Source organism: Bos javanicus, chromosome 6 (assembly GCF_032452875.1).
Source record: "Bos javanicus breed banteng chromosome 6, ARS-OSU_banteng_1.0, whole genome shotgun sequence".
NCBI classification, from domain to species: domain Eukaryota; kingdom Metazoa; phylum Chordata; class Mammalia; order Artiodactyla; family Bovidae; genus Bos; species Bos javanicus.
The window spans coordinates 93,448,998-93,472,355 of NC_083873.1; the positions used below are offsets into that span (position 1 = coordinate 93,448,998).

General features: G+C 40.5%; 1 protein-coding gene and 1 long non-coding RNA gene across 3 annotated transcripts in view; one reads left to right on the forward strand and one right to left on the reverse strand.

Moving 5' to 3' along the window:
• Positions 1–18,310, reverse strand: part of LOC133249749 (uncharacterized) — a 29,711-nt gene extending 11,401 nt beyond the window's left edge. Inside the window, exon 1 of one of the 2 annotated variants that reach the window (XR_009737082.1) lies at positions 18,239–18,310. This is a non-coding gene — a long non-coding RNA (uncharacterized LOC133249749). Of the gene's footprint in view, positions 1–18,217 lie in introns of both variants that reach the window. The other variant, XR_009737081.1, reaches the window with a different exon arrangement.
• Positions 1–23,358, forward strand: part of FRAS1 (Fraser extracellular matrix complex subunit 1) — a 538,610-nt gene that overhangs the window by 405,582 nt on the left and 109,670 nt on the right. Inside the window, exons 33-38 of the mRNA XM_061420570.1 lie at positions 1,842–1,956; positions 4,249–4,386; positions 6,899–6,931; positions 18,167–18,298; positions 19,363–19,488; positions 21,449–21,696. Of these exons, the coding sequence (XP_061276554.1) occupies positions 1,842–1,956; positions 4,249–4,386; positions 6,899–6,931; positions 18,167–18,298; positions 19,363–19,488; positions 21,449–21,696 (792 nt within the window). The remainder of the gene's footprint in view (positions 1–1,841; positions 1,957–4,248; positions 4,387–6,898; positions 6,932–18,166; positions 18,299–19,362; positions 19,489–21,448; positions 21,697–23,358) is intronic.

A 23,358-nucleotide genomic window follows, 5' to 3' on the forward strand; every position in this document is an offset into this window, starting at 1 on the left:
TTCTGTAATAAAATGTCTGCTTTCTTGGCTATAATGCATTTCTCTTTTCCATTATTCTGTGTTCATAGTAATTCTCTTTTCCTATCACTTTATTGTTTTAGGGACATCTAGATTTTCAAAAATATCCCATAATACCTTGAGAATGTTCAGTTATTCTGATGGTTTTGAGAGTAAACGTTGGCAAACGGTATTGAACAGTGCGCTCAGCCTACACTTTTTGTCCACGTATCTGTGCCTACATGTGTATGTGTTTACAGATGTGTGCACACATGCATGGGCTGTAAACACCTTGCATAGGGTATGTATTTTTCTTGTGTTGCCCTTCCCCGTTTTATTTTAGAGAGACCAGCTGCTATTTGCAATTCTGATTTTTCTTGCTCATTACATTCCAGACCTGAGCAATGACTTGAAATATGACTCTGTACTAGAGGGGTTGTCCTAGCCTGCAAGTGCTGCCTCTCCCCAGGACAAGTATGGCTTGGGGACAATTACAAAATAACTGGAACCTTCAGTCTTTTCATGGTTAAAAGGAAGAACACCATGCCCTCCTCCATGAGACTTCCTGAGCCCTTCTTATTCCTTTCCTAGATGGGAAATTCCTTCTGAAAGTAGCAGAGCTTGGAAGAGCAGTTTGTTGTTCAGTCGCTCAGTCATGTTCAACTCTGTGACCCCATGGACTGCAGCACATCAGGCTTCTCTGTCCTTCACGATCTCCTGGAGTTTGCCCAAACTGACGGTGTTGCCATCCAACCATCTCATTCTCTATTGTCCCCTTCTCCTCTCTCCCTCAATCTTTCCCAGCATCAAGGTCTTTTCCAGTGAGTCTATGAACAGTATGAAAGAGCAGGAGAGCATGTCAAACTCTAACCCTTCAGGGGTCAATTAGAAAGAGCCTGTGATGAACCAGATATTTTTGTTCTGTTTTAGTATCAATATGTGACCTAGGCAAAGGGCCCATGTTCACTCTCCTTTTCAATTCCTCTCCAGTACGTTTCTGCTGCTGTTCCCAAATCTCTGTTAAGCCTGGTCATGGAATTCTGAATCTCTCTGTCTTTTTTAATGTTGTCACTGTTAATGGGTTGTGAACCCACACAGGCGAATGGATAGTGAGAGCTATACACACACTGACTTTCCAATTAATTTCACTTGACTCCTTCATTGGGTCCTGAAAGCTAGAAGTGGAAAGCAATATCTGGTTCTTTAGAACAGTACAATGGAGACAAAGGGAAATACTATTTCTATAAGCTTTAATAAACACGTAGCTCTTAAACCTCTGAACTCCAATGGTGAGCTTCTTTGGCATTTGAGGCAAGTTCATCTTTAGCCATTGGAAACCATCAAAGTTAAAGAAAAGAATGCATCACAGTTCCCGTCAGCAAGCTGGGGGGTTGGGAGAAATTCTCACCAGATACCATCTTAGCCCATTAAATTAGAGGAATAGAGCTGTAAGGATCCAGCTGTGAACAGTAGAATCACCAACTGTGATAGTTTATTTCCAAACATGTACCGCTGTGAGCTCTAACCAGGAATAAGTGATCATACTGGGACTCCCACAGCATGTGCGGGCATAAACCCAGGAGGCCAAGGGCAGGGGAGAGAAGGGTCAGGTGCAAGACCCCAAGAGAGCTCTGTAACCCCGTGAGATGCTTAAGGCAGGGACAAGTCTGCAATGTGGGAGAACCAATCCTTCTTTTGAACTCTCAGAGAAAATTTTGCTCTCTGTGACGAATTAAAAAACCCAGAAAAAGTTGTTTTTTTTTTTTTAATGGGTTTTGTTTTTGCCTCTGGCTTTTGTTTTCATCATGCCATTTTTTTCTTCTTCCCTCTCAAATTTTGTGTAGGCTCGGGAAGATGGCCTGACTGTGATTCAGCCTCATTCTCTCTCCTTCGTAAACTCTGAGAGGCCAAGCAGAAAGCTAATATACAACATCACTCTACCGCTGCATCCAAATCAAGGTAAGACAGGCAGTAAGTGATCTTTTGAGTGATGCTCTTTGTCTTCTATTGTTGACCAGCCCTCAAAGCTCTGGAATTCTGTCTTCTTCTACTTGTTGAGAATTTAAGGAGTAACAGTTATTCATCACCTCTGAGTTTAGAGCCAGTTGAGAGGGAGACACTATGGTCGGACAGGTGGAGATGAATGTGTCAGCTTTGGTACTGACAGAGCGGTACTGGAGAGCACAGTGTGCAAATAACTTCATCACTCTTTGAGCTTCCCTCCCACCCCCATGTGCAGGCACAGCTGGACAGATCTAAGCACACCTGTAGGGACAGAGCCTGCCTTGGTGAGGCTCTCATGAGAGAGAGTGGAACAGAGTCAGCATGTGCTAAGGACAAACTAAGATCATGGTATACAGTCCCATCACTTCATGGCAAATAGATGGGGAAACAATGGAAACAGTGACAGACTTTATTTTCTTGGGCTCCAAAATCACTGCAGATGGTGACTGCAACCATGAAATTAAAAGACGCTTGTTCCTTGGAAGAAAATCTATGACAAACCTAGACAGTGTACTAAAAAGCAGAGGTATCACTTTACTGACAAAGGTCCACATAGTCAAAGCTGTGGTTTTTCCACTAGTTGCATACGGAAGTGACAGTTGGACCGCAAAGAAAGCTGAGCACCAAAGAACTGATGCTTTCAACCTGTGGTGTTGAAGAAGACTTTTGAGAGTCCCTTGGACTGCAAGGAGATCCAACCAGTCCATCCTAAAGGAAAGCAACCCTGAATGTTCATTGGAAGGACTGATGCTGAAGCTGATGCTCAAGTACTTTGGACACCCGATGCAGAGTCTACTCATTGGAAAAGACCCTGATGCTGGGAAAGACTGAAGGCAAAAGAAGAGGGCGGCAGAGGATGAGATCATCATCTTCAGAGATGAGAGCATCAGCGACTCAATGAGCATGAATTTGAACAAATTCCAGGAGATAGTGGAGGACAGAGGAGCCTGGTGCTGCAGTCCATAGGGATGCAAAGTCAGACACAACTTAGCACCGAACAACCACAAAGAACAAGGAGCTCTGCCAGACAACCCGGGGGGCTGACCCACACAAACTCAGTTTTCCCTCAGGTGGATAAGTTACTCCTCCTCTTTCTTTTTAACCAAGGGAATAAATACTGTTTATGACTTCTTTAAGTTTACGTAGTGCTCCTACATATTAATACCCTGTGAGCTTCAAAAAAAACAAATATATTTACAGTAGTGTTATCGGTCACCCAGATGAATTCTCCAGGCCAGAATACTGGAGTGGGTTAGCCATTCCCTTCTCCAAGGGGATCTTCCCAACACAGGGATCAAACCTAGGTCTCCCACATTGCAGGTAGATTCTTTACCAGCTGAACCACCAGGGAAGCCCATCAGTTCTGTACCTGTGAAATTTAGAAACCACAGGCATATCTTCAGCCCCTAAGACATTTGTAACTTAAAGGTAATCCAGTTCTTTGAATAATCAAGATCCACGTTATTGTTGCCAGAAATCATCACAGAGACTATGGAGTTTCTGAAGGAAAGAAAGTGGATTGAAAAACAGTCTTTACAGCCTCACCAGGAGTTTGTGCCATTTTGGAGCGACTTTCACCTTTGAACTTGAATTTAATTGAGAGAATCTCATAATTACCATTCATTGTCTATGACTTGTGAGGATCTCCCTGGTCTAAGCTACATTAGAGGGCAGTAGTTTGCATCTTACTATTGTTTGTGAGCAATGAATCCTGTGCTGTGCTGTGCTTAGTCTCTCAGTTGTGTTCAACTCTTTGTGACCCCATCGACTGTAGCCCACCAGGCTCCTCTATCCACTGGGATTCTCCAAGCAAGAATACTGGAGTGGATTGCCATTCCTCCAGGGGATCTTCCCAACCCAGGGATCGAACCCAGGTCTCCCACATTGTAGATGAATTCTTTACCATCTGAGCCACCAGGGAAGCCCAAGAATACCGGAGTGGGTAGCCTATCCCTTCTCCAGGGGAATTTCCCAACCCAGGAATTGAACCAGGGTCTCCTGCATTGCAGGCGATTTCTTTACCAGCTGAGCTACCCAGGAAGCCTGCAACGAATCCTAGGCAAGAGTATTTGGGTTTCAGAGTTACCCCTTTCTTGAATAACCAGGGAATAGTATGCCAAGAACAACTCGAGAGCAATTGTTCCTGAAGGATGACTTCCACCAGTGGAAAAGGCAGCTTTATGTCTCTAATTATTGTCAGCCATCAGAATTACTGCTGATGCTCATGCAGACTCTCTTTCTTTTCAGGCATCATCGAACACAGGGACCAGCCTCACTCTCCCATCCGGTATTTCTCCCAGGAAGACGTTAACCAGGGCAACATCATGTACCGTCCTCCCACTGCAGCCCCCCACCTCCAGGAGATCAGGGCCTTCTCCTTTGCTGGTAATGCTTTTATTCCCCTCTATTTTGAGATGCCCAAACTGCTCTCTGTGAAGCTTCATGGCATACTTTCAATAAATCTTTATTTTGTGTCTCCTAAATGGCCAGGCCTGAATGAGGCCTTGGAGAGCTAGTGGTGAGCAAAAAAAGGCATCTTGGCAAGTTTGGGGATCTAGGTATAGAGACAAAATTTGAGAAATATTCTCACTAAGGGAGGTTTAATTGCAGGCTGAGATAAGTGCTCTAAAAATAAGGAAGAAAGTTCATCCCTCAGTAAGGGATGTTCAATTGCAGGCTGAGATAAAAGATTCGGAAGGCTAAGATATGCAGGCTAAAGATAAGGAACTGGATGTAGCAAGTCTGACCTAGACTAAGGGTACACTGGAGGCTGCCTCAGGGAGGTCTTGATGGTGGAGGGGTGAGTAGGAGCTAACTAGGCTGAGTGTGTGTTGGGATCTTTGGGAGAACATTCTGGAAAGAAGGACATGCAGCCCTGTGCAGAGGCCCTGGGAGAGAGAGAATGTGACTTTCTGGGGACTGAAAAAAGTCTTTGTGTCTGGAATGTGGAGGGTTGAGCAGAGTGGGGATGAACCTGGATGGGAAGAGAGAGGGCAGGGGCCCTGTGAGCCTGCAGAGACATGGAGCTTTATCCCAAGAACAAGAAGAACCTGGTGGAGGTTTTAAGATACAGGGGGCTGGCTTTTCATAAGGAACTCTTTGACTGCAGTGAAGAGAGAGGATTTGAAGAGGAGGCCATGGCAGATGGGCATGTGTGAGAGGAATCTAGTGATAAGGATCCCATGCAGGCACCTTTTGGGATTAAAACCAGGATTTGACAAAAAATACCTTTTAAAAAAAGAAAAAGTTGGCCAAGAGAGTAACTCCGATTTCTAATTCAAGCAAGTGTATGCCCTTCCATTAAGTCAAGACAGCCTTAATCCTTGCCACCCGCTTATGTTTCCCTTTGACTGAGTATTCAAAGCTGCCAAGTTTTAAGTCTCTTCCCCCAGATACTGGGATGGCCAAGAAATTCATTCAGATTTTTCCACACCATCTTACGGAAAAGCCCAGATGAACTTTTGGTCAGCCTTGACACTTCTCTGCTTTGGAATGCCTCTAAAAATCTTGAAGCCTGTTTCTTTATGATCTTTAAGATGTTATGTCCTTTGTGGCTCAGAGGTAAAGCATCTGTGTGCAATGTGGGACACCAGGGTTCAATCCCTGGGTTGGGTAGATCCCCTAGAAGAGGGCATGGCAACCTACTCCAGTATTCTTGCCTGGGAAATCTCATGGACGGGGAGCTGGTTGAGCTACAGGCCATGGGGTCGCAAAGAGTAGGACATGACTGAGCAACTAACACTTTCACACTTTCAACACAATTAATATAGAGAATTATTTTGGTATAGTAGCTTGAATCATGCAGAACAGTTGGTGTTTTCTAATGGTGAGTTGAACATGGGTTGAATAGTTTCAGAGTTATGTTTTATAGTATGGCAAAGTTTTAAAGTAATATTTGCCACTATTTATATAGATGGAATTGTCCAGAAGATAATTAACTCAGATTGAAAATCCCTAAGCACTGGGATAAACCTCTTCTCTAAGAAGTATCCTCAGTGTTTGTGTGTGTGTTTAGTCACTAAGTCATGTCCGACTCCTCACGACCCCATGGACTGTAACCCGCCAGACTCCTCTGTCCGTGGGATTTTCCCAGGCAAAAATACTGGAGTGGGATGCCATTTCCTTCTCTAATCCCCAGTGTTTCCTAGCTAGATACCTCACAGCCAGTGAAAATGTTTCATGATCCTCTAACCCCAACTTTATAAGACCTACTTTTTACAAGAAACTCAGGTTATCCAGGGATTAGAGGAAAAGACAACATGTCAGCCCAGGTTGAAGTTATTTCCAAATCCACTATATTCACCTGTGTTTCTGGAGACTTTTTAGGGAGAGCAGAGTTGTATCCTGTATAATCTATGGGATAAATGCCACGAGATAAATCTCTCACGCTGTTACAGTGTGTAGATCAATGTCCCAGGCATCACTCAATTCTACAGTGAAACTGACCCACCAGCAAGCCTTGTCAGTGATATATGACATTACCCACATTTACCGATTTGTAGGATTTTACGTACTGGTAAAATGGGACCTGAATGAATCTATTATAAATCACTCTAACTGCTGTGATATAAAATTATTCCACTCTGTGGTTCTTTTTGTTACTTAAAATTAGTATTGGCATCATTAAATTCAACATAATGTTAGCAAACAATCTGGTGTTCTTTCCTTAAACCCCATGGACCGTAGCTCACCAGGTTCCTCTGTCCATGAGGCAAGAACACTGGAGTGGGTATCCATTCCCTAGGGGATCTTACTGACCCAGGGATTGAACCCAGGTTGCAGACAGATTTTTTGCCGTTTGATCCATCAGAGAAGCCCCCCCTTAAACCATGACAATTTATCCATTTGTGGCCCCCAGATGTTCAATATAATGATTTTCTGTCTTCTGTTCTCTCAGGTCTCCCAGAATCGGTGAAATTCCACTTCACAGGTAAAAATTTTAATCACAGTCTTTTAAGAAACCTTCTTTTTGCTCTCTTCATTGTTACTTTAGCTATTTTCTAAGAGCTATTTAAAAGTTACATAACACAAGTTTCTTCTAAAATAATCACATGCTAGTTAGATAGTGATAGCTCAACTTCATATTTATAGGGAAAACCTCCACCAAGGATACGAAAGATTAGTGTTCTTTAAGCCCAATTTCAACTTGTTCAATTATTTATTAAAAAGAAGTAATAATGGTTAAGATCTCAGACTTTGAATCCAGTCTGTCTCAGGTTCAGCCTGCTTTATGAAAGTTTCTTAACCTTTCTGTGCCTCCATGCCTTATCCATCAATGGGGATAATAAATAATAATTATATATGTGTAGAGCTTCCAAACCCTGGAGGAGGGCATGACAACCCACTCCAGTATTCTTGTCTGGAGAATTCCATGGACAGAGGAGCCTGGCAGGCTACAGTTCATAGGGTTGCACAGAGTCAAACATGACTGAAGTGACTTAGCACGCACACATGCTGCTGCTGCTGCTAAGTCACTTCAGTCGTGTCCGACACTGTGCGACCCCATAGAGGGCAGCCCACCAGGCTCCCCGTCCCTGGGATTCTCCAGGCAAGAACACTGGAGTGGGTTGCCATTTCCCCCTCCAATGCATGAAAGTGAGAAGTGAAAGCGAAGTCGTTCAGTCGTGTCCAACTCTTCGTGACCCCATGGACTGCAGCCCACCAGGCTCCTCCATCCATGGGATTTTCCAGGCAAGAGTACTGGAGTGGGGTGCCATTGCCTTCTCCAGCACTCATGCATAGAGTTCCCAAAATAGTGATTGGCACATACATGCCTGCCTCACTTTATTGCACTTTTTTGTGCTTCACAGATATTGCATTTTTTATAAATTGAAGGTTTGTGGCACCCCAGCATAGAACAAGTTTTTCAGTGCCATTTTTCTAGAAGCATTTCTTACTTCCTGTCTCTATTACATTTTGATCATTCTTGTAACATTTCAAACTTTTTCATTATTATTGTATTTGTTATGGTGATCTGTGATGGGTGATCTTTGATGTTAATATTGTGATTGTTTTGGGGACACCAGGAACTTGCTGATATAAGACAGTAAGCTTAATAAATGTTGTCTGTGTTCTGTCTGTCACACCAACCGGCCATTCCTCCATCGCTCTCCTTCTCTTGGGGCCTCCATATTTCCTGAGACCCAACAATATTGAAGTTAAACCAATTAATAACCCTACAATGACCTCTAAGTGTTCAAGTGAAAGAAAGAGTCACACATCTCTCACTTTAAATTAAAAACTAGAAATAATTAAGCTTAGTAAGGAAAGAATGTCAAAAGCTAAAATAGGCTAAAAACTAGGTCTCTTGTGCCAAACAGCCAAGTTGTGAATGCGACAGAAAAGTTCTTGAAGGAAATTAAAAGTGCTACTCCAATGAACACACAAATGATAAGAAAGCAAAGCAGCCTTGTTGCTGATAGGAATGGCCTGGATAGAAGATTAAACCAGCCACAACATTCCCTTAAGCTAAAGTTTAATCCAGTACAAGATCCTAACTCTCAATTCTGTGAAAGCTAAGAGAGGTGAGAAGCTACAGAAGAAAAGTGTGAAGCTAGCAGAGGTTGATTCATGGGATTAAGGAAAGAAGCCATCTTAATAACATGAAAGTACAAGGTAAAGCTATAAGTGCTGATATAAAAGCTGCAGCAAGTTGTCCAGAAGATCTAGCTTGGCTAATTCATGAAGGTGGTGACACTAAAGAACAAATTTTCAGTGTAGGTGAAACAGCCTTGTGCTAGAAGAAGATGCTATCTAGGACTTTCATAGCTATAGAGGAGAAGTCAGTCCCTGGCTTCAAAGGACAGGCTGTATTGTTAAAGGCTAATACAGCTGGTGACTTTAAATTGAAACCAATGCTTATTTACCATTCCAAAAATTCTAGGGCCCTTAAGAATTAGGTACTGAATCTACTCCATCTGTGCTCTATATATGGAACAACAAAGCCTGGATGACAGCAAATCTGTGTACAACATGGCTTGCTGAGTATTTTAAGCTCAGTCTTGAGATCTACTACTTGGCGATAAATGATTTGTTTCAAAATATTGCTTCTTATTGACAGTATATCTGGTGCCCAAGAGCTCTGATGGAGATGTACAATGAGATTAATGTTGTGTTCACACCCGTTAGCATAGCATCCATTCTGCAACCCATAGATCAAGGAGTAATTTTGACTTTCCAGTCTTATTATGCAACATATACAATTTGTGATGCTATGGTTAACAAAGATAGGGATTCCTATGATGGATCTGGGCAAAATATATTGACAACCTTCTGGAAGGGATTCACCATTCTAGATGTCATTAAGAACATTCATTTGTAGGAAGAGGTCAAAATATCAACATTTACAGGTGTTTGAAGAAAGTTCATTCCAACCTTCCTGAATGACTTTCAGGGGGGTTGAGACTTTAGTGGAGGAAGTAACTGCAGATATGGAAATAACAAGAGAACTAAAACCAGAAGTGGAGTGTCAGACATGTCTGAATGCTGCTATCTCATGATAAAACTTATAAGAATGAGTTGTTTCTTCAGTTCAGTTCAGTCGTTCAGTTGTGTCCAACTCTTTGCAACCCCGTGGACTGCAGCACTCCAGGCCTCCCTGTCCATCACCAATTCCCAGAGTTTACTCAAAGTCCTGTCCATTGAGTCGGTGATGCATCCAACCATCTTATCTTCTGTTGTCCCCTTCTCCTCTCACCTTCTATCTTTCCCAGCATCAGGGTCTTTTCAAATGAGTCAGCTCTTCGCATCAGGTGGCCAAAGTATCGGAGTTTCAGCTTCAACATCAGTCCTTCCAGTGAATAATCAGGACCCATGATCTCCTTTAGGATGGATTGGTTGGATCTCCTTGCAGTCCAAGGGACTCTCAAGAGTCTTTTCCAACACCACAGTTCAAAAGCATCAATTCTTTGGCACTCAGCTTTCTTTATAATCCAACTCTCACATCCATACATGACTATTGGAAAAACCATAACCTTGACTAGATGGACCTTTGTTGGCAAAGTAATGTCTCTGCTTTTTAATATGCTGCCTAGGTTGGTCATAACTTTCTTTCCAAGGAGTAAGTGTCTTAATTTCATGGCTCTAGTCACCATCTACAGTGATTTTGGAGCCAAAAAAAATAAAGTCTGCCACTGTTTCCACTATTTCTCCATCTGTTTGCCATGAAGTGATGGGATCGGATGCCATGATCTTAGTTTTCTGAATGTTGAGCTTTAAGCCAAATTTTTCACTCTCCTCTTTCATTTTCATCAAGAGGCTTTTTAGTTCTTCACTTTCTGCCATAAAGGTGGTGTCATCTGCATAGCTGAGATTATTGATATTTCTCCCAGCAATCTTCATTCCAGTTGTTTCTTATGGATTAGCAAAGAAAGTGGTCACTTGAGATTAAATGTACTCCTATTGAAGACGCTGCGAAGATTACTGAAATGACAACAAAGGATTTAGAATATTACAAAAAGCTTAGGTGATAAAGCAGCATTAGGGTTTGAGAAGACTGACTCCAATTTTGCAAGATATTCTGTGGATAAGATGCTGTCAAACAGCATTGTGTGCTACAGAGAAATTTTTGCAAAAGGAAGACTCAATCAGTACAGCAAACTTCATTGTCTTATTTTAAGAAATTGCAACCACAATCCCAGCCTTCAGCAACCACCACCATGATCAGTCAGCAGCCATCAACATTGATTCAAAGTCCTCCACCAGCAAAAAATATTATAATTCACTGGAGGCTTAGATGATGGCTAGCATATTTAGCAATAAATTATTTTTCTAATTAAGATATGTACATTATTTTTTAATGTACATGCATAATGCTTAACATAATGCTATGGCACACTTATTAGACTACAATGTAGTGTAAACATAATTTTTATACACACTAGGAAGCCAAAAAATTCGTGTGACTTGCTTTATTATAGCATTCACTTTATTGCAGTCATCTGGAACAAAACCTGAAATATCTCTGAAGCATGCCTATAATCATCACTACATGATGCTCAGCTAATGAATGAATGAGCTTTCCTGGTGGCTCAGATGGTAAAGAATATGTCTGCAATGCAGGAAACCCTGGTTTGATCTCTGGATCAGGAAGATCCCCTGGAGAAGGAAATGGCTACACACTCCAGTATTCTTGCCTAAAGAATTCCATGGACAGAGGAGCCTGGCGGGCTACAGTCCAGGGGGTCTAAAGGAGTTGGAAATAATGAGTGAATAACATTTTCACTTTTCATAGTCTAAAATAGAGCCTTTCATTGAATGCTTTGCTACTGGAAGCAAAAGTGTTGTGACCCAGAGAGTGAGTTGTGATCGCTGTGTGTGAAAGATCTCAGCATCCTAGTTTTAGTTCAAAGTGTGATAGAAGCTGAGTGCCAGTAAGCAAAAACAGAAGCAGAGCTGGCATCTATGCTGATGTGAAATAGAGACACTCTTTCTTATATAGATCTAGAGTGAGGTGATTGACCATAACTGGCATTGATACATTGCTGTTTCCTTGGGATTGACTATTTTGTTAGAGTCAACCATCCACATGTCCTATTACAGTTCATGTAGGGCTAAATGTTGGTGAGAGAGAATGTCATCTCCCTAAAATTCTCAGATATTCATTTGTTCTTTAAAGGCTAAAAAATCACACTTGAAGCAACAGTAAATTTAGTCTTCCATCATTGTTTTTTTTTTTTACTTTTTATTATTTTTTGAGATTTAATTGATGTATATGTTGAATGTAAAACATGTAGTTGATGTATAACATTTCAGGTGTACAACAGAATGAGTGATGTTTATATATACTGTGAAATGACCACCACAATAAGTCTAGTTAACATCTGTCACCATGTAAAGTTAGTAAATGTTTTTCCTGTGATAAAAACTTTATTCTCTTAGCAACTTTCAACTATGCCAAATGATATTATTAATGATTATAATCACCATATTGTTGTTGTTGTTCAATTTCTAAATTATGTCTGACTTTTTGCAACCTCAAAGCAAAACGTATGAAGACCCTCAAGGGGAACCACTTTTTGACAGTATTCAGTTCAGTTCAGTTGTGTCCGACTCTTTTCGACCCCATGAATTGCAGCATGCCTGGCCTCCCTGTCCATTACCAACTCCCGGAGTTCACTCAGACTCACGTCCATCGAGTCAGTGATGCCATCCAGCCATCTCATCCTCTGTCGTCCCCTTCTCGTCCTGTCCCCAATCCCTCCCAGCATCAGGGTCTTTTCCAATGACTCAACTCTTTGCATGAGGTGGCCAAAGTACTGGAGTTTCAGCTTTAGCATCATTTCTTCCAAAGAACACCCAGGACCGATCTCCTTTAGAATGGACTGGTTGGATCTCCTTGCAGTCCAAGGGACTCTCAAGAGTCTTCTCCAACACCACACTTCAAAAGCATCAATTCTTCTGCACTCAGCTTTCTTCACAGTCCAACTCTCACATCCATACATGACCACAGGAAAAATCATAGCCTTGACTAGACGGACCTTTGTTGGCAAAGTCATGTCTCCGCTTTTGAATATGCTATCTAGGTTGGTCATAACTTTCCTTCCAAGGAGTAAGCATCTTTTAATTTCAAGGCCGCAATCACCATCTGCAGTGATTTTAGAGCCCAGAAAAATAAAGTCTGACACTGTTTCCACTGTTTCCCCATCTATTTGCCATGAAGTGATGGGACTGGATACCATGATCTTAGTTTTCTGAATGTTGAGCTTTAAGCCAACTTTTTCACTCTCCTCTTTCACTTTCATCAAGAGGCTTTTTAGCTCCTCTTCACTTTCTGCCATAAGGGTGGTGTCATCTGCATATCTGCAGTTATTGATATTTCTCCCAGCAATCTTGATTCCAGCTTGTGCTTCTTCCAGCCCAGCGTTTCTCATGATGTACTCTGCATAGAAGTTAAATAAGCAGGGTGACAATATACAGCCTTGACATACTCCTTTTCCTGTTTGGGACCAGTCTGTTGTTCCATGTCCAGTTCTAACTGTTGCTTCCTGACCTGCATACAAATTTCTCAAGAGGCAGGTCAGGTGGTCTGGTATTCCCATCTCTTTCAGAATTTTCCACAGTTGATTGTGATCCACACAGTCAAAGGCTTTGGCATAGTCAATAAAGCAGAAACAGATGTTTTTCTGGAACTCTCTTGCTTTTTCGATGATGTTGGCAATTTGATCTCTGGTTCCTCTGCCTTTTCTAAAACCAGCTTGAACATCTGGAAGTTTATGGTCCACGTATTGCTGAATATTAATTCTTCTAATTCATGATCAGAAATATCTTCCCATGTACTTGTGTCTTCAGTTTCTTTCACTGGTGTCATATAGTTTTCATATTACAGGTCTTTCACTTCCTTTAATAAATTTATCCCTACATGTTTAATTTTTTGTTACAACTCTAAACGAGGTTATTTTCCTAATTTCCCTTTCTAATGGTTTGTTATTAGTGTACAGAATGCAACCAATTTTTGTGTATTGATTTTGTATCCTGCAACTTTACTGAATTTATTCATTCTCTCAGTTTTTTGGTGAAGTCTTTAAGGTTTTCTATATATAATATTTCATCTGCAAATACTGACAATTTTCTTTTATTCTGATTTGGACACCTTTTATCTCTTTTTCTATTATTGTGTCATTGTTGAAAAGAGCCCATTGTCGGCTCATTTCTAGACTTCTTGATTATTAAACAATTTGCAGTATTACTTGTATTTAAGCCTTACAGCAATATTGTAAATATAGGTTTTATTTTAGCATTTTAAAGCTGAGAAAACTAAGGATCATTATAGTAGTTATCTGCCCATGTGTCTATACTTGGTAAACAGCACAACCAGGATTGTAATATAAGTTTATGACTTTTCTGTGTTTAGTCTGGTCTGTATGTGTTCTGATCATGAAAAACAAACAAGTATCATGGTAGTGTGCCAGTTTAGATTTTAAGCCTCAATACTAATCTGAAAGCTTGAATAGGTGAAGGGGTTAACTATTAACTTCCCCAAGACTTTAAGTTAAATGATCCATGAACCTATTATACAGAGTAAAGAAAATAGACCTTGGGCTGACCTTAAATTAATTTATCTTGTTTCTGCCTGAGGTTCCTTTATTTTACTGTTCAGTGATTTTTAAAAATTTTTATTTTAGACAAATTTTTTTTTAGAGCAGTTTTGGGTTTACAACAAAATTGAAAGGAAGGGACAGACATTTTCCCTGTGCCCCCTACCCCAGCACATGCATAGCTTAGCCTCTCCAGTTGTCAGTATCAGTCACTAGAATGGTAGACTTTTCACCAAGGATAAATCAGCACTGACACATAATCACCCAAAGTCGAGTTTACTCTAGAGTTCACTCTTGTTATTTTGCATCCTATGGGTTTGGACCTATGTGTGGCATTTATCCATCACTGTATCATACAGAGTTGATACTGTAATGCCCGAAAATTTTTCTGTGCTTTGCCTATGCCCCTCCTGCAACCCCTACTTCCCACCTTTCGCAAACACTATTCTTTTTATTGCCTTCCATGGTTTTACCCTTTTCAGAATATCATACAGTTGAATTCATACTTTTTAGACTGGCTTCTTTCAGTTAGCAATATGCATTTAAGATTCCTCCATGTCTTTTCATAGCTTGGTAGCTCATTTATTTTAGTGTTGAGTGATAGTCCATTGTCTAGCTGTACCATAGTTTATTTATCCATTCCCCTGCTAAAGGACATTTTGAGTGCTTCTAAGTTTGGGCCATTATGAATAAAGATGCTGGAACCATCTGTGTGCAGATTTTTTGTGTAGACTTTTGGTGAAAGAGCCAATCTAAAAAGTATGAGACAAGAAACAATTTGACTATTTCTCAGAGAAATCAAAAACGTTGCTTAAAGAGAGGGTTAGACATGCAATTAACATTTTGATTGTAATTTCTTACTTTTGCTTGCTAAGCCCTGCACCATCATGGTATATTTTGTTGTTATGTAATTTGTATTAGGCTTTCCACATGGCTTGGTGGTAAGGAATCTGCCTGCCAATGCAGGAGACGCAAGAGACGCGGGTTCGATTCCTGGATCGGGAGAATCCCCTTGGAGGAGGAAATGGCAATGAACTCCAGTATTCTTCCTTGAGAAATCCTATGGACAGAGGAGCTAGTGGGCTATAGTTCATAGGGTCACAAAGAGTCAGACGTGACTGAGCGACCAAGTATTCACAAATTTGTACTAAAAAATAACTTTCCTCCCTTTACTTATAGAGGCAAGGATATACCTTGGTCACACGGATAGTTGAGTGATATGACCAAAGCTGTTTAAGTTTTTGGTCTTTCCTCCTCTTCTGTAGGGTAAGGATGGTGAAGGCTCCCAAAGGTGCTCCTCACTTCAAAAAAAATCAACGTAAAACATTAAAAAATTGTATTTTGCAATTATTTATTTTTATTTAACAAAAGGCCTTCTTAACTTAGATTCCAAGCACTTCAGAGAATCCAGAATCCACTGAAATTTATGGGAAAGTTGGTTCACTTGTCCTCAAGCTCCCCAAAATTAAGAGTCATTGGTCCCAGGGCTTCCCTGGTGGTCCAATGTTTAGGACTTCACCTTCCAGTGCAGGAGGTGAGGGTTCGATCCCTGGTCAGGGAGCTAAGATCCCGTATGGCCAAAACACCAGAACATAAATCAGAAGCAATATAGTAACAAATTCAGTAAATACTTTTAAAAAATGGTCCACATAAAAATCTAAAGAATAATAGAGGAAACATTAAGAAAAAAAAAGAAGAAGAATCATTGATCCCTATCTCTGACCATCCAGAGAGCATGAAAGACTGAACTCAAAGAAGCAGATGTAAGAACTTTGACATTTGACCAAACGACCACAGTCATAAAACCGTCATTCTCCCAGGGATAATATCGTTTGTCCTTCAGGAGGGCTCTTTCTGGACTTCTCTAAGGACATGGAACAGACCTTGTAAAATTCAACCATATCTTTTAGTTGTGTTCTAAAGGAAAAGACAAATCTAAAACCTGTATGTACTTATTAGCAGGAGTCAATAAGTGATGCTTTAGAACGTCCCTGGTGGCTCAGACGGTAAAGCGTCTGTCTACAATGTGGGAGACCCAGGTTCAATCCCTGGTTTGGGAAGATCCCCTGGAGAAGGAAATGGCAATCCACTCCAGTACTCTTGCCTGGAAAATCCCATGGACAGAGGAGCCTGGTAGGCTACAGTCCATGGGGTCGCAAAGAGTCGGACACGACTGAGCGACTTCACTTTCAAGTGATGCTTTACTTGGCTGAAGTAGAGGTCAAATTCTCACTGACTTGTTACCAAGTCCAGGAGAAAGTAGAAAAGTAAAAAATTCCTTGTAATGAACCCATGTATAAGCAGACCACGCATTTAAAGTATCAACAGTGCAGCTTTTTCAGTAGGCACTGCAGATAAACCCATTGATGAGTCAGTGGTGCAGGTGTTCCTACAAACCTGACTTTTAGAGAAGGGAAGGCATGTGGGGTATGGAAAAATAGAAACAAGAATCAAGGGTCTGGCAACTCTGCTTTCATTTCCCTCCAGGGATCAACTTTCACTTGGATACCTCAGGTAATCCAAATAAAATATTAAGGTCACTGCTTTATTCACAAAGATGTCTTCCACTTATTGCATTGGATATAATGACCAGGTAAAAATGGGTCTGCTTACTTCCAAACAAATACCATTAGAATTATGTGTAGACATTTCTATCCTTTTAAAAAATTATTTTCTGAAGAGACATAGACAAGTTATTTCTAAAAGAGTTTTCTTGAAAATGTATTTCTCTGGAACACTGGAAGAATGAATTAAGTCTACAGTAATTCAAAAAATAAAAGCTTTTATCGGCATTACCTATGAGTGCATATTTGAAAATTCTGAAAGAGATGGGAATACCAGACCACCCGACCTGCCTCTTGAGAAACCTGTATGCAGGTCAGGAAGCAACAGTTAGAACTGGACATGGAACAACAGACTGGTTCCAAATAGGAAAAGGAGTACATCAAGGCTGTATATTGTCACCCTGCTTATTTAACTTCTATGCAGAGTACATCATGAGAAACGCTGGGCTGGAAGAAGCACAAGCTGGAATCAAGATTGCCGGGAGAAATATCAATAACCTCAGATATGCAGATGACACTACCCTTATGGCAGAAAGTGAAGAGGAACTAAAAACCTCTTGATGAAAGTGAAAGAGGAGAGTGAAAAAGTTGGCTTTAAGCTCAACATTCAGAAAACTAAGATCATGGTATCCGGTCTCATCACTTCATGGGAAATAGATGGGGAAACAGTGGAAACAATGTCAGACTTTTTCTGGGCTCCAAAATCACTGCAGATTGTGACTGCAGCCATGAAATTAAAAGATGCTTACTCCTTGGAAGGAAAGTTATGAAAAACCTAGATAGCATATTCAAAAGCAGAGACATTACTTTGCCAACAAAGGTCCGTCTAGTCAAGGTTATGGTTTTTCCAGTGGTCATGTATGGATGTGAGAGTTGGACTGTGAAGAAGGCTGAGCACCGAAGAATTGATGCTTTTGAACTGTGGTGTTGGAGAAAACTCTTGAGAGTCCCTTGGACTGCAATGAGATCCAACCAGTTCATTCTAAAGGAGATCAGTCCTGGGTGTTCTTTGGAAGGACTGATGCTGAATCTGAAACTCCAATACTTTGGCCACCTCATGCGAAGAGTTGGCCCATTGGAAAAGACCCTGGATGCTGGGAGGGATTGGGGGCAGGAGGAAAAGGGGATGACAGAGGATGAGATGGCTGGATGGCATCACTGACTCGATGGACATGAGTTTGAGTGAACTCCAGGAGTTGGTGATGGACAGGGAGGCCTGGCATGCTGCAATTCATGGGGTCGAAAAGAGTCGGACACGACTGAGCAACTGAACTGAACTGAACATTTATCAATATCACCTTGTGAAAATTACTTCTTAAAATGACTGTGTTATTATGGTCCTTTAGCCTCCTTGTTATTCAGTAGAAAGAGCTTTGTTAGAATAGCTCACAGTATCTTCACTTGCTGCCTTACTCTTTCCATTTGTAAGCATCTCTTCAGAGTCTTAAGGTAATAAAAAAAAAAACAAAAAACTTTTAGCTACAAGTTTATAGAACTTGCCTAAAGGTGACCAGACTACAAGGTGATTTATGCCTCTGTGTGTGTGTGTGTGTGTATCCTTTCTAGTTTCTGATGGAGAGCACACGAGTCCAGAGATGGCCCTCACCATTCACTTACTTCGCACAGATCAGTACCCACCAGTGTTCCAGGTCACAGCTCCTCTGCTTGTGGTCAGCCCAGGAGGCAGCACTTCTATAGGTAAGAACTGAGAACCTGCAAGACAATGACTAGAAGATGGAACCCTATGTCATTAACAGTCCCTGTTTAAACCTCTTCATGGTTACCAAAAAGTAGTGAGCTTCTCTTCCAGAAGTTGCATGCTTTCTCAGCCATGGCAGTCCCTTTGGCCATTGCCATGCAAATGGAAGCAACAGAGAGAAGGAAATAAACCCTTCAGAGGCCAGTGCTCAGTGATGGAATACAACATGGAATTCATTTTCCAGCCTCCAGGAGTTTGATTTGTTGCCATCACTAAAATATAAAGTAACAGAGAGCAGAGAAGAGACGTGAGGGAAATGGTTTCAATGGCTGCTCTTGTTTTCTACTGAGAAAGGGAAAAGTAACAGGAGTGGCAGATCACAATAACCTTCAGAAGTTGTGAAGAGCTAGAGTTGACCCAAGTGTTTTTTATGTGATTTTATTTACCTATTAGTATACTTACTCTTTAGAAGTGTATTCTTTTACCAAGAATGTCTGAAAAGGAAAGAGTGGATATTTTGATTTTTGTAAGGTGTGTTCTTATACATCCTTATCCAGTTTCTACATGTCAGTATTGGCCTAAAGTGAATTATCATTCAACTTATTAGCAAGTCATAGATATAAAGATAACTGTCCCTTCTGCCCCACTCCTTCTCTTGTGCTGTGGTGGCCAGAGCAACCATTATTAAAATAAGCTGGCTCCTCTATAGATTCGGAGAAAGGAGAAGGGAAGAAACAATAGTAAGCAGAAACAACTTCCATGAGTATTTTATGGAAGAAAACCTGCCTAGTTATGTGGACTGCCATTCCCTCATTTGTATGGGAGAAAAAAGGTGTTCTGAATTTGGAACTACCGACTCATAAGTAAACTCTTAAGGAACTTACAATTTGTGAATTGGCTGTATTAAGTTTTCTCTCTTTTGTGGTCGATTCAGTTTAGCGTCTTCTTGTAACCATCGGGTTTCCCACAACATGGCTTCCAGCCTGGCCTGGGGCTTTACTGTACGCGGAGTATAGAGTTGCTAACATCCACAGCTCACCATGCTCTATTCTCCTGACTACAGAACTTCAGCTGGTAGTACGAGACATGGAAACAGTGCCTGAAGAACTCCTCTTTGAGCTTCGGAAGCCTCCACAGCATGGCGTGCTTATTAAGTACACAGCTGGGTCACCAGGGCCCATGGCCACAGGTAGCCTGCTCACTCCGTCACTGGCCTCCTGGAACTTCTATTTTTTTTTTAACTATTTTAATTTTATTGGAGTATAGTTGATTTACAATGTTTTGATAGTTTCAGGTGTATAGCAAAGTGATTCAGTTACACATGTACTTATATTCATTCTTTTTTAGATTCTCTTCTCGTATAGTTATTGTTCTTGCTCCACAGTTGATTTTATGTCTCTGACAAGAAGTAAAGCAATATTGTGGGATAAACTATAAGGAGGTGCTTAGAAAGGGAAGACCTTTACTGTTTAGTCCATTGACTAAAGTACTGGGGACTTGCTTCTCCACACTACCACCCACACTCCAAAACTATGAAGCTCTTTTCTCAGGTTGTATATAAAATTGATTTCTGAAGCCTGGAGTGAGTACATTTAGAACAACCTCATATGAGTTGTCAGCTCCATGTGCATCTTCACAGTATCTTAAACGCTATGACTCTTAGAGTATAAGCTGCATGTATTTTCATCCATTAAAAAAAGTGGTTATGTGACCAGCTTTCCAAAATAATATTTATTGTACTTTATCCAGTTATAAAAATCATACATGCTGATTGTTTAGGAAATATAGAAAAGTTCGAAGAACACAACTGAATCTAATTTTTAATAGTTGGCTCTCATATATTGAAGTGAATATTGTTTCAAAGTTGTCACCTTGGGATGCTATATACTTATGGTGACAATCCGTATTTTCTCAAAACTTTCATGGAATTCCTAATAGGCATGTAATAATGTGTTCTTCTGAATATTGCTGCAGAGGGAGAGTGCCAAATTTTTTACCTTGAAGCTACGTGGGATTTGTAAGAACAATAAATAGGCACTTGGGATTCACAAAGACAGATTTTTTTTTAAAAAGTTACTGAGCAAAAGAAGTGTCACTATGATAGATTTCTGGTATCCTAAGGGATCTATGTTAGGAGCATAACAGTCATAGCCCAGTTTCTTTAATATTATATTTAACCAACATTTGTGTAATTAATATGTGAGTTTGAAAGATGTTTGTAAAATATTAGTTTTATTATCGTTTTAAGGAACAATTACACTAGCATCAAGAGAAGGCTTGGAAGAAGAAAACAAAGAATGGATAAATTCTTTAGTTTTCTTATATAACATCAATTATTATAGTCAGTAATCTGTGAGGAAATAGAGTTGAATAGAACATCTAAGAAGACCAGTTCCTCAGCTGTGCTCAGGAGTCATGGGGCCCCACGGCACTAAAGCAGCATTTCTCATAAAAAGGATTCTATGACCAAACACTTTTGAGAAGCTTTCATATTGTATATTGACGATTCTAGAATTCTAGTGAATCCTGACATTTAAATATTTTAAATTTTGTTTAAACCTATTTTTCTTAAATGTTTATGACCTTGAAAATTTTTTTTCTGTATGACACCTATCACCTAATTATGAATAGACTTTCACAGAGTAGGTTTCTAGACTTACACAGAGTAGGTTTCTAACTTCAAGTATACTTTTCAAGTTTTAAGTGTTTTTTAACTTTCTTAACTTTTAAAATAAATCATCAGTATCATGATTAGATTCTAGAAGGGCTGTCATAGAGAATAGAAGCATGCTCTGTATTGTCTAGAATGAAACAGTGAAGAGTGGAGCTTAGAGAGGCAGATCTTGGCTCCATCTGATTTAAAGCTTTAAAAAAAATTTTAGAGTTATCACCAGTTGAATTAGCTCCCTTGTAAAATGGTGAGCCTCCCACCTTGAGCCATGTTGAAGGACAGGCTAAAGAACCCTTTTCAAGGATAGTGTAAAAATACATTGGGTGTTTGGTTGAACTAATTAGCTTACAACTCCCAGGGTTTATGAGTTTATGATCCTATATGTGCTTTGAAATCCTGAGTACAAAGGTGTTATGGAAATGAATAGCATTGTTCCCAGAAGTTCCTGGTTTTTTGCAATTTGTTTTGTTCTTGAAAGGTGACACTTTCACATATGAGGATGTAGAGAAAAATGTCCTGCGGTATCTACACGATGGCTCATCTGCCCGGGAGGACAGCATGGAGATCTCAGTCACAGATGGCCTCTCAGCCACAACAGTGGACGTGAGGGTGGAGGTATCACCGGCCGAGGCCCGGGGGCCCCGACTGGCTGCTGGTGCCTCGCTGAGCGTCACGGTTGCCAGTAAAAGCACAGCTGTGATCACTCGGTCACACCTGGCTTACGTGGTAAGTTCTTTCTTTTGTCTTTTTGTCCACTGCATCCTCTGATCAGGTTGACTAGAAAGTGATGCCCGTGGCTGAACATTTGGGCCATCAGGTCTATGGCCATAAAAGAGCTTTTTGTCAGCTTCCCTATCATTCTGCTCTTTGCAGTAGTAATGCTCTTTATTCCATCTGTTCCCACTGTTTCCCCAGCAGACAAGTGAATGAGCAGAACATTGATGAAAATGCACTGAAAATGCACAATGAGATGGGTGATTTGCACTAGGAAACAGTAACAATGTCAAAAAGTCCAAGTTCCCATATTTTAAGCTCCCTCCATAGTATTTCAAATGGGAATTTTAGAGAAAGATCAACTTAGAAGAATTTACCCACCAATGACTGATAAGTTATGGTATTTCATGGCTCACTTTTCTGAGAGAAAGCCCACTTCTCACTAGCGTTTGTCTCAGGTCCAGCTCTGGACCGAATGCTGGCATGCTTGTTTGGCAGGATTCCTGACTCACCCTCCATTCCTTGCCCCATGAGAAGCAGGGACCAAGGGCAGATTCAGAAACTGTTGTTTTTTCCACTAGTCTGATCTTAATTTGATATGTGATCCTGGTTAATTAAACTCATCTTCTTTCCTTGACTTTACCTCTGGAGCTAAGGATAGTGAGGATAATTAATTTTATTTTTCATGTATGTATGTTGTGAATATAAACTCTCCGTGTAAAAATCATAATGAGTAGTTTTGACAAATACACTGAAATAAAAATGGTTATCTGAATGATAATCACTCTTAGTATTGAATTTTTCCTTTGCTAATCTTAAAATTTCCTCCAATAACCTGGCCTTTAAAAAAATTACTGTATAGTTTTATGAAATCCTTTTCTGAGCTGAAGAATATGGCTATAAAATCTAGGCCTGAATAGTAGCATGTAAGATAAAGCATTGGCCTGGGAACAATTGCTTCAATTGCTTTTGCACAGATTTTCCCCTAAAATTGTCTTTTCTTAACTTATGGGAAACTGCTTTCCACCCTGATTCTTCTCGTGGGTCTAGTACATTTTCAGAACACCTTTGGCTTTGTTTTTAAATTGACAGGTGATTCTTACCCTAGGTAATGGCCTTTTGAGTCTTATGAAACATGAATTCATAAAAATTTATGAATACAGATTTAATCAATAGATCACCAAGGCTTGAAAAATGTTTGACAGACCAAAATAGGATTCCAGAAGCAGTTCCTTCCCATTAAGTGCATATTATGAGCTGCAGATCAAAATGCAAGCCCATTGGCAACTGAATATGTATTTTCAGAAATTGATTGAATGTGAATTTACCCACTGGAGCAGAAAGAAGACTCCAAAAGAATTATTCTAGCTCACTGAAAGCATAGCATCTTTTAAAGACTTAGCTAAGTTATTTATTAATACTAACTTTCTCTGAGTGTTGTGGAAGAATTTTTTGCTTAATGTCATGGGAATATTTTTCTAGGTATGCATAGTTAGTGAGTTTGCTGTGAACATCCAGAAAAGTAGGAAAAGCCATCCAAAACCTTGGTCATAAATGGGGCAGCTGTTGTGTTGTGCTCGTGTCTGACTCTTTGCAACCCCATGGACTGTAGCCCACCAGGCTCCTCTGTCCATGGGATTTTCCCAGTAAGAATACGGGAGTGGGTGGCCATTC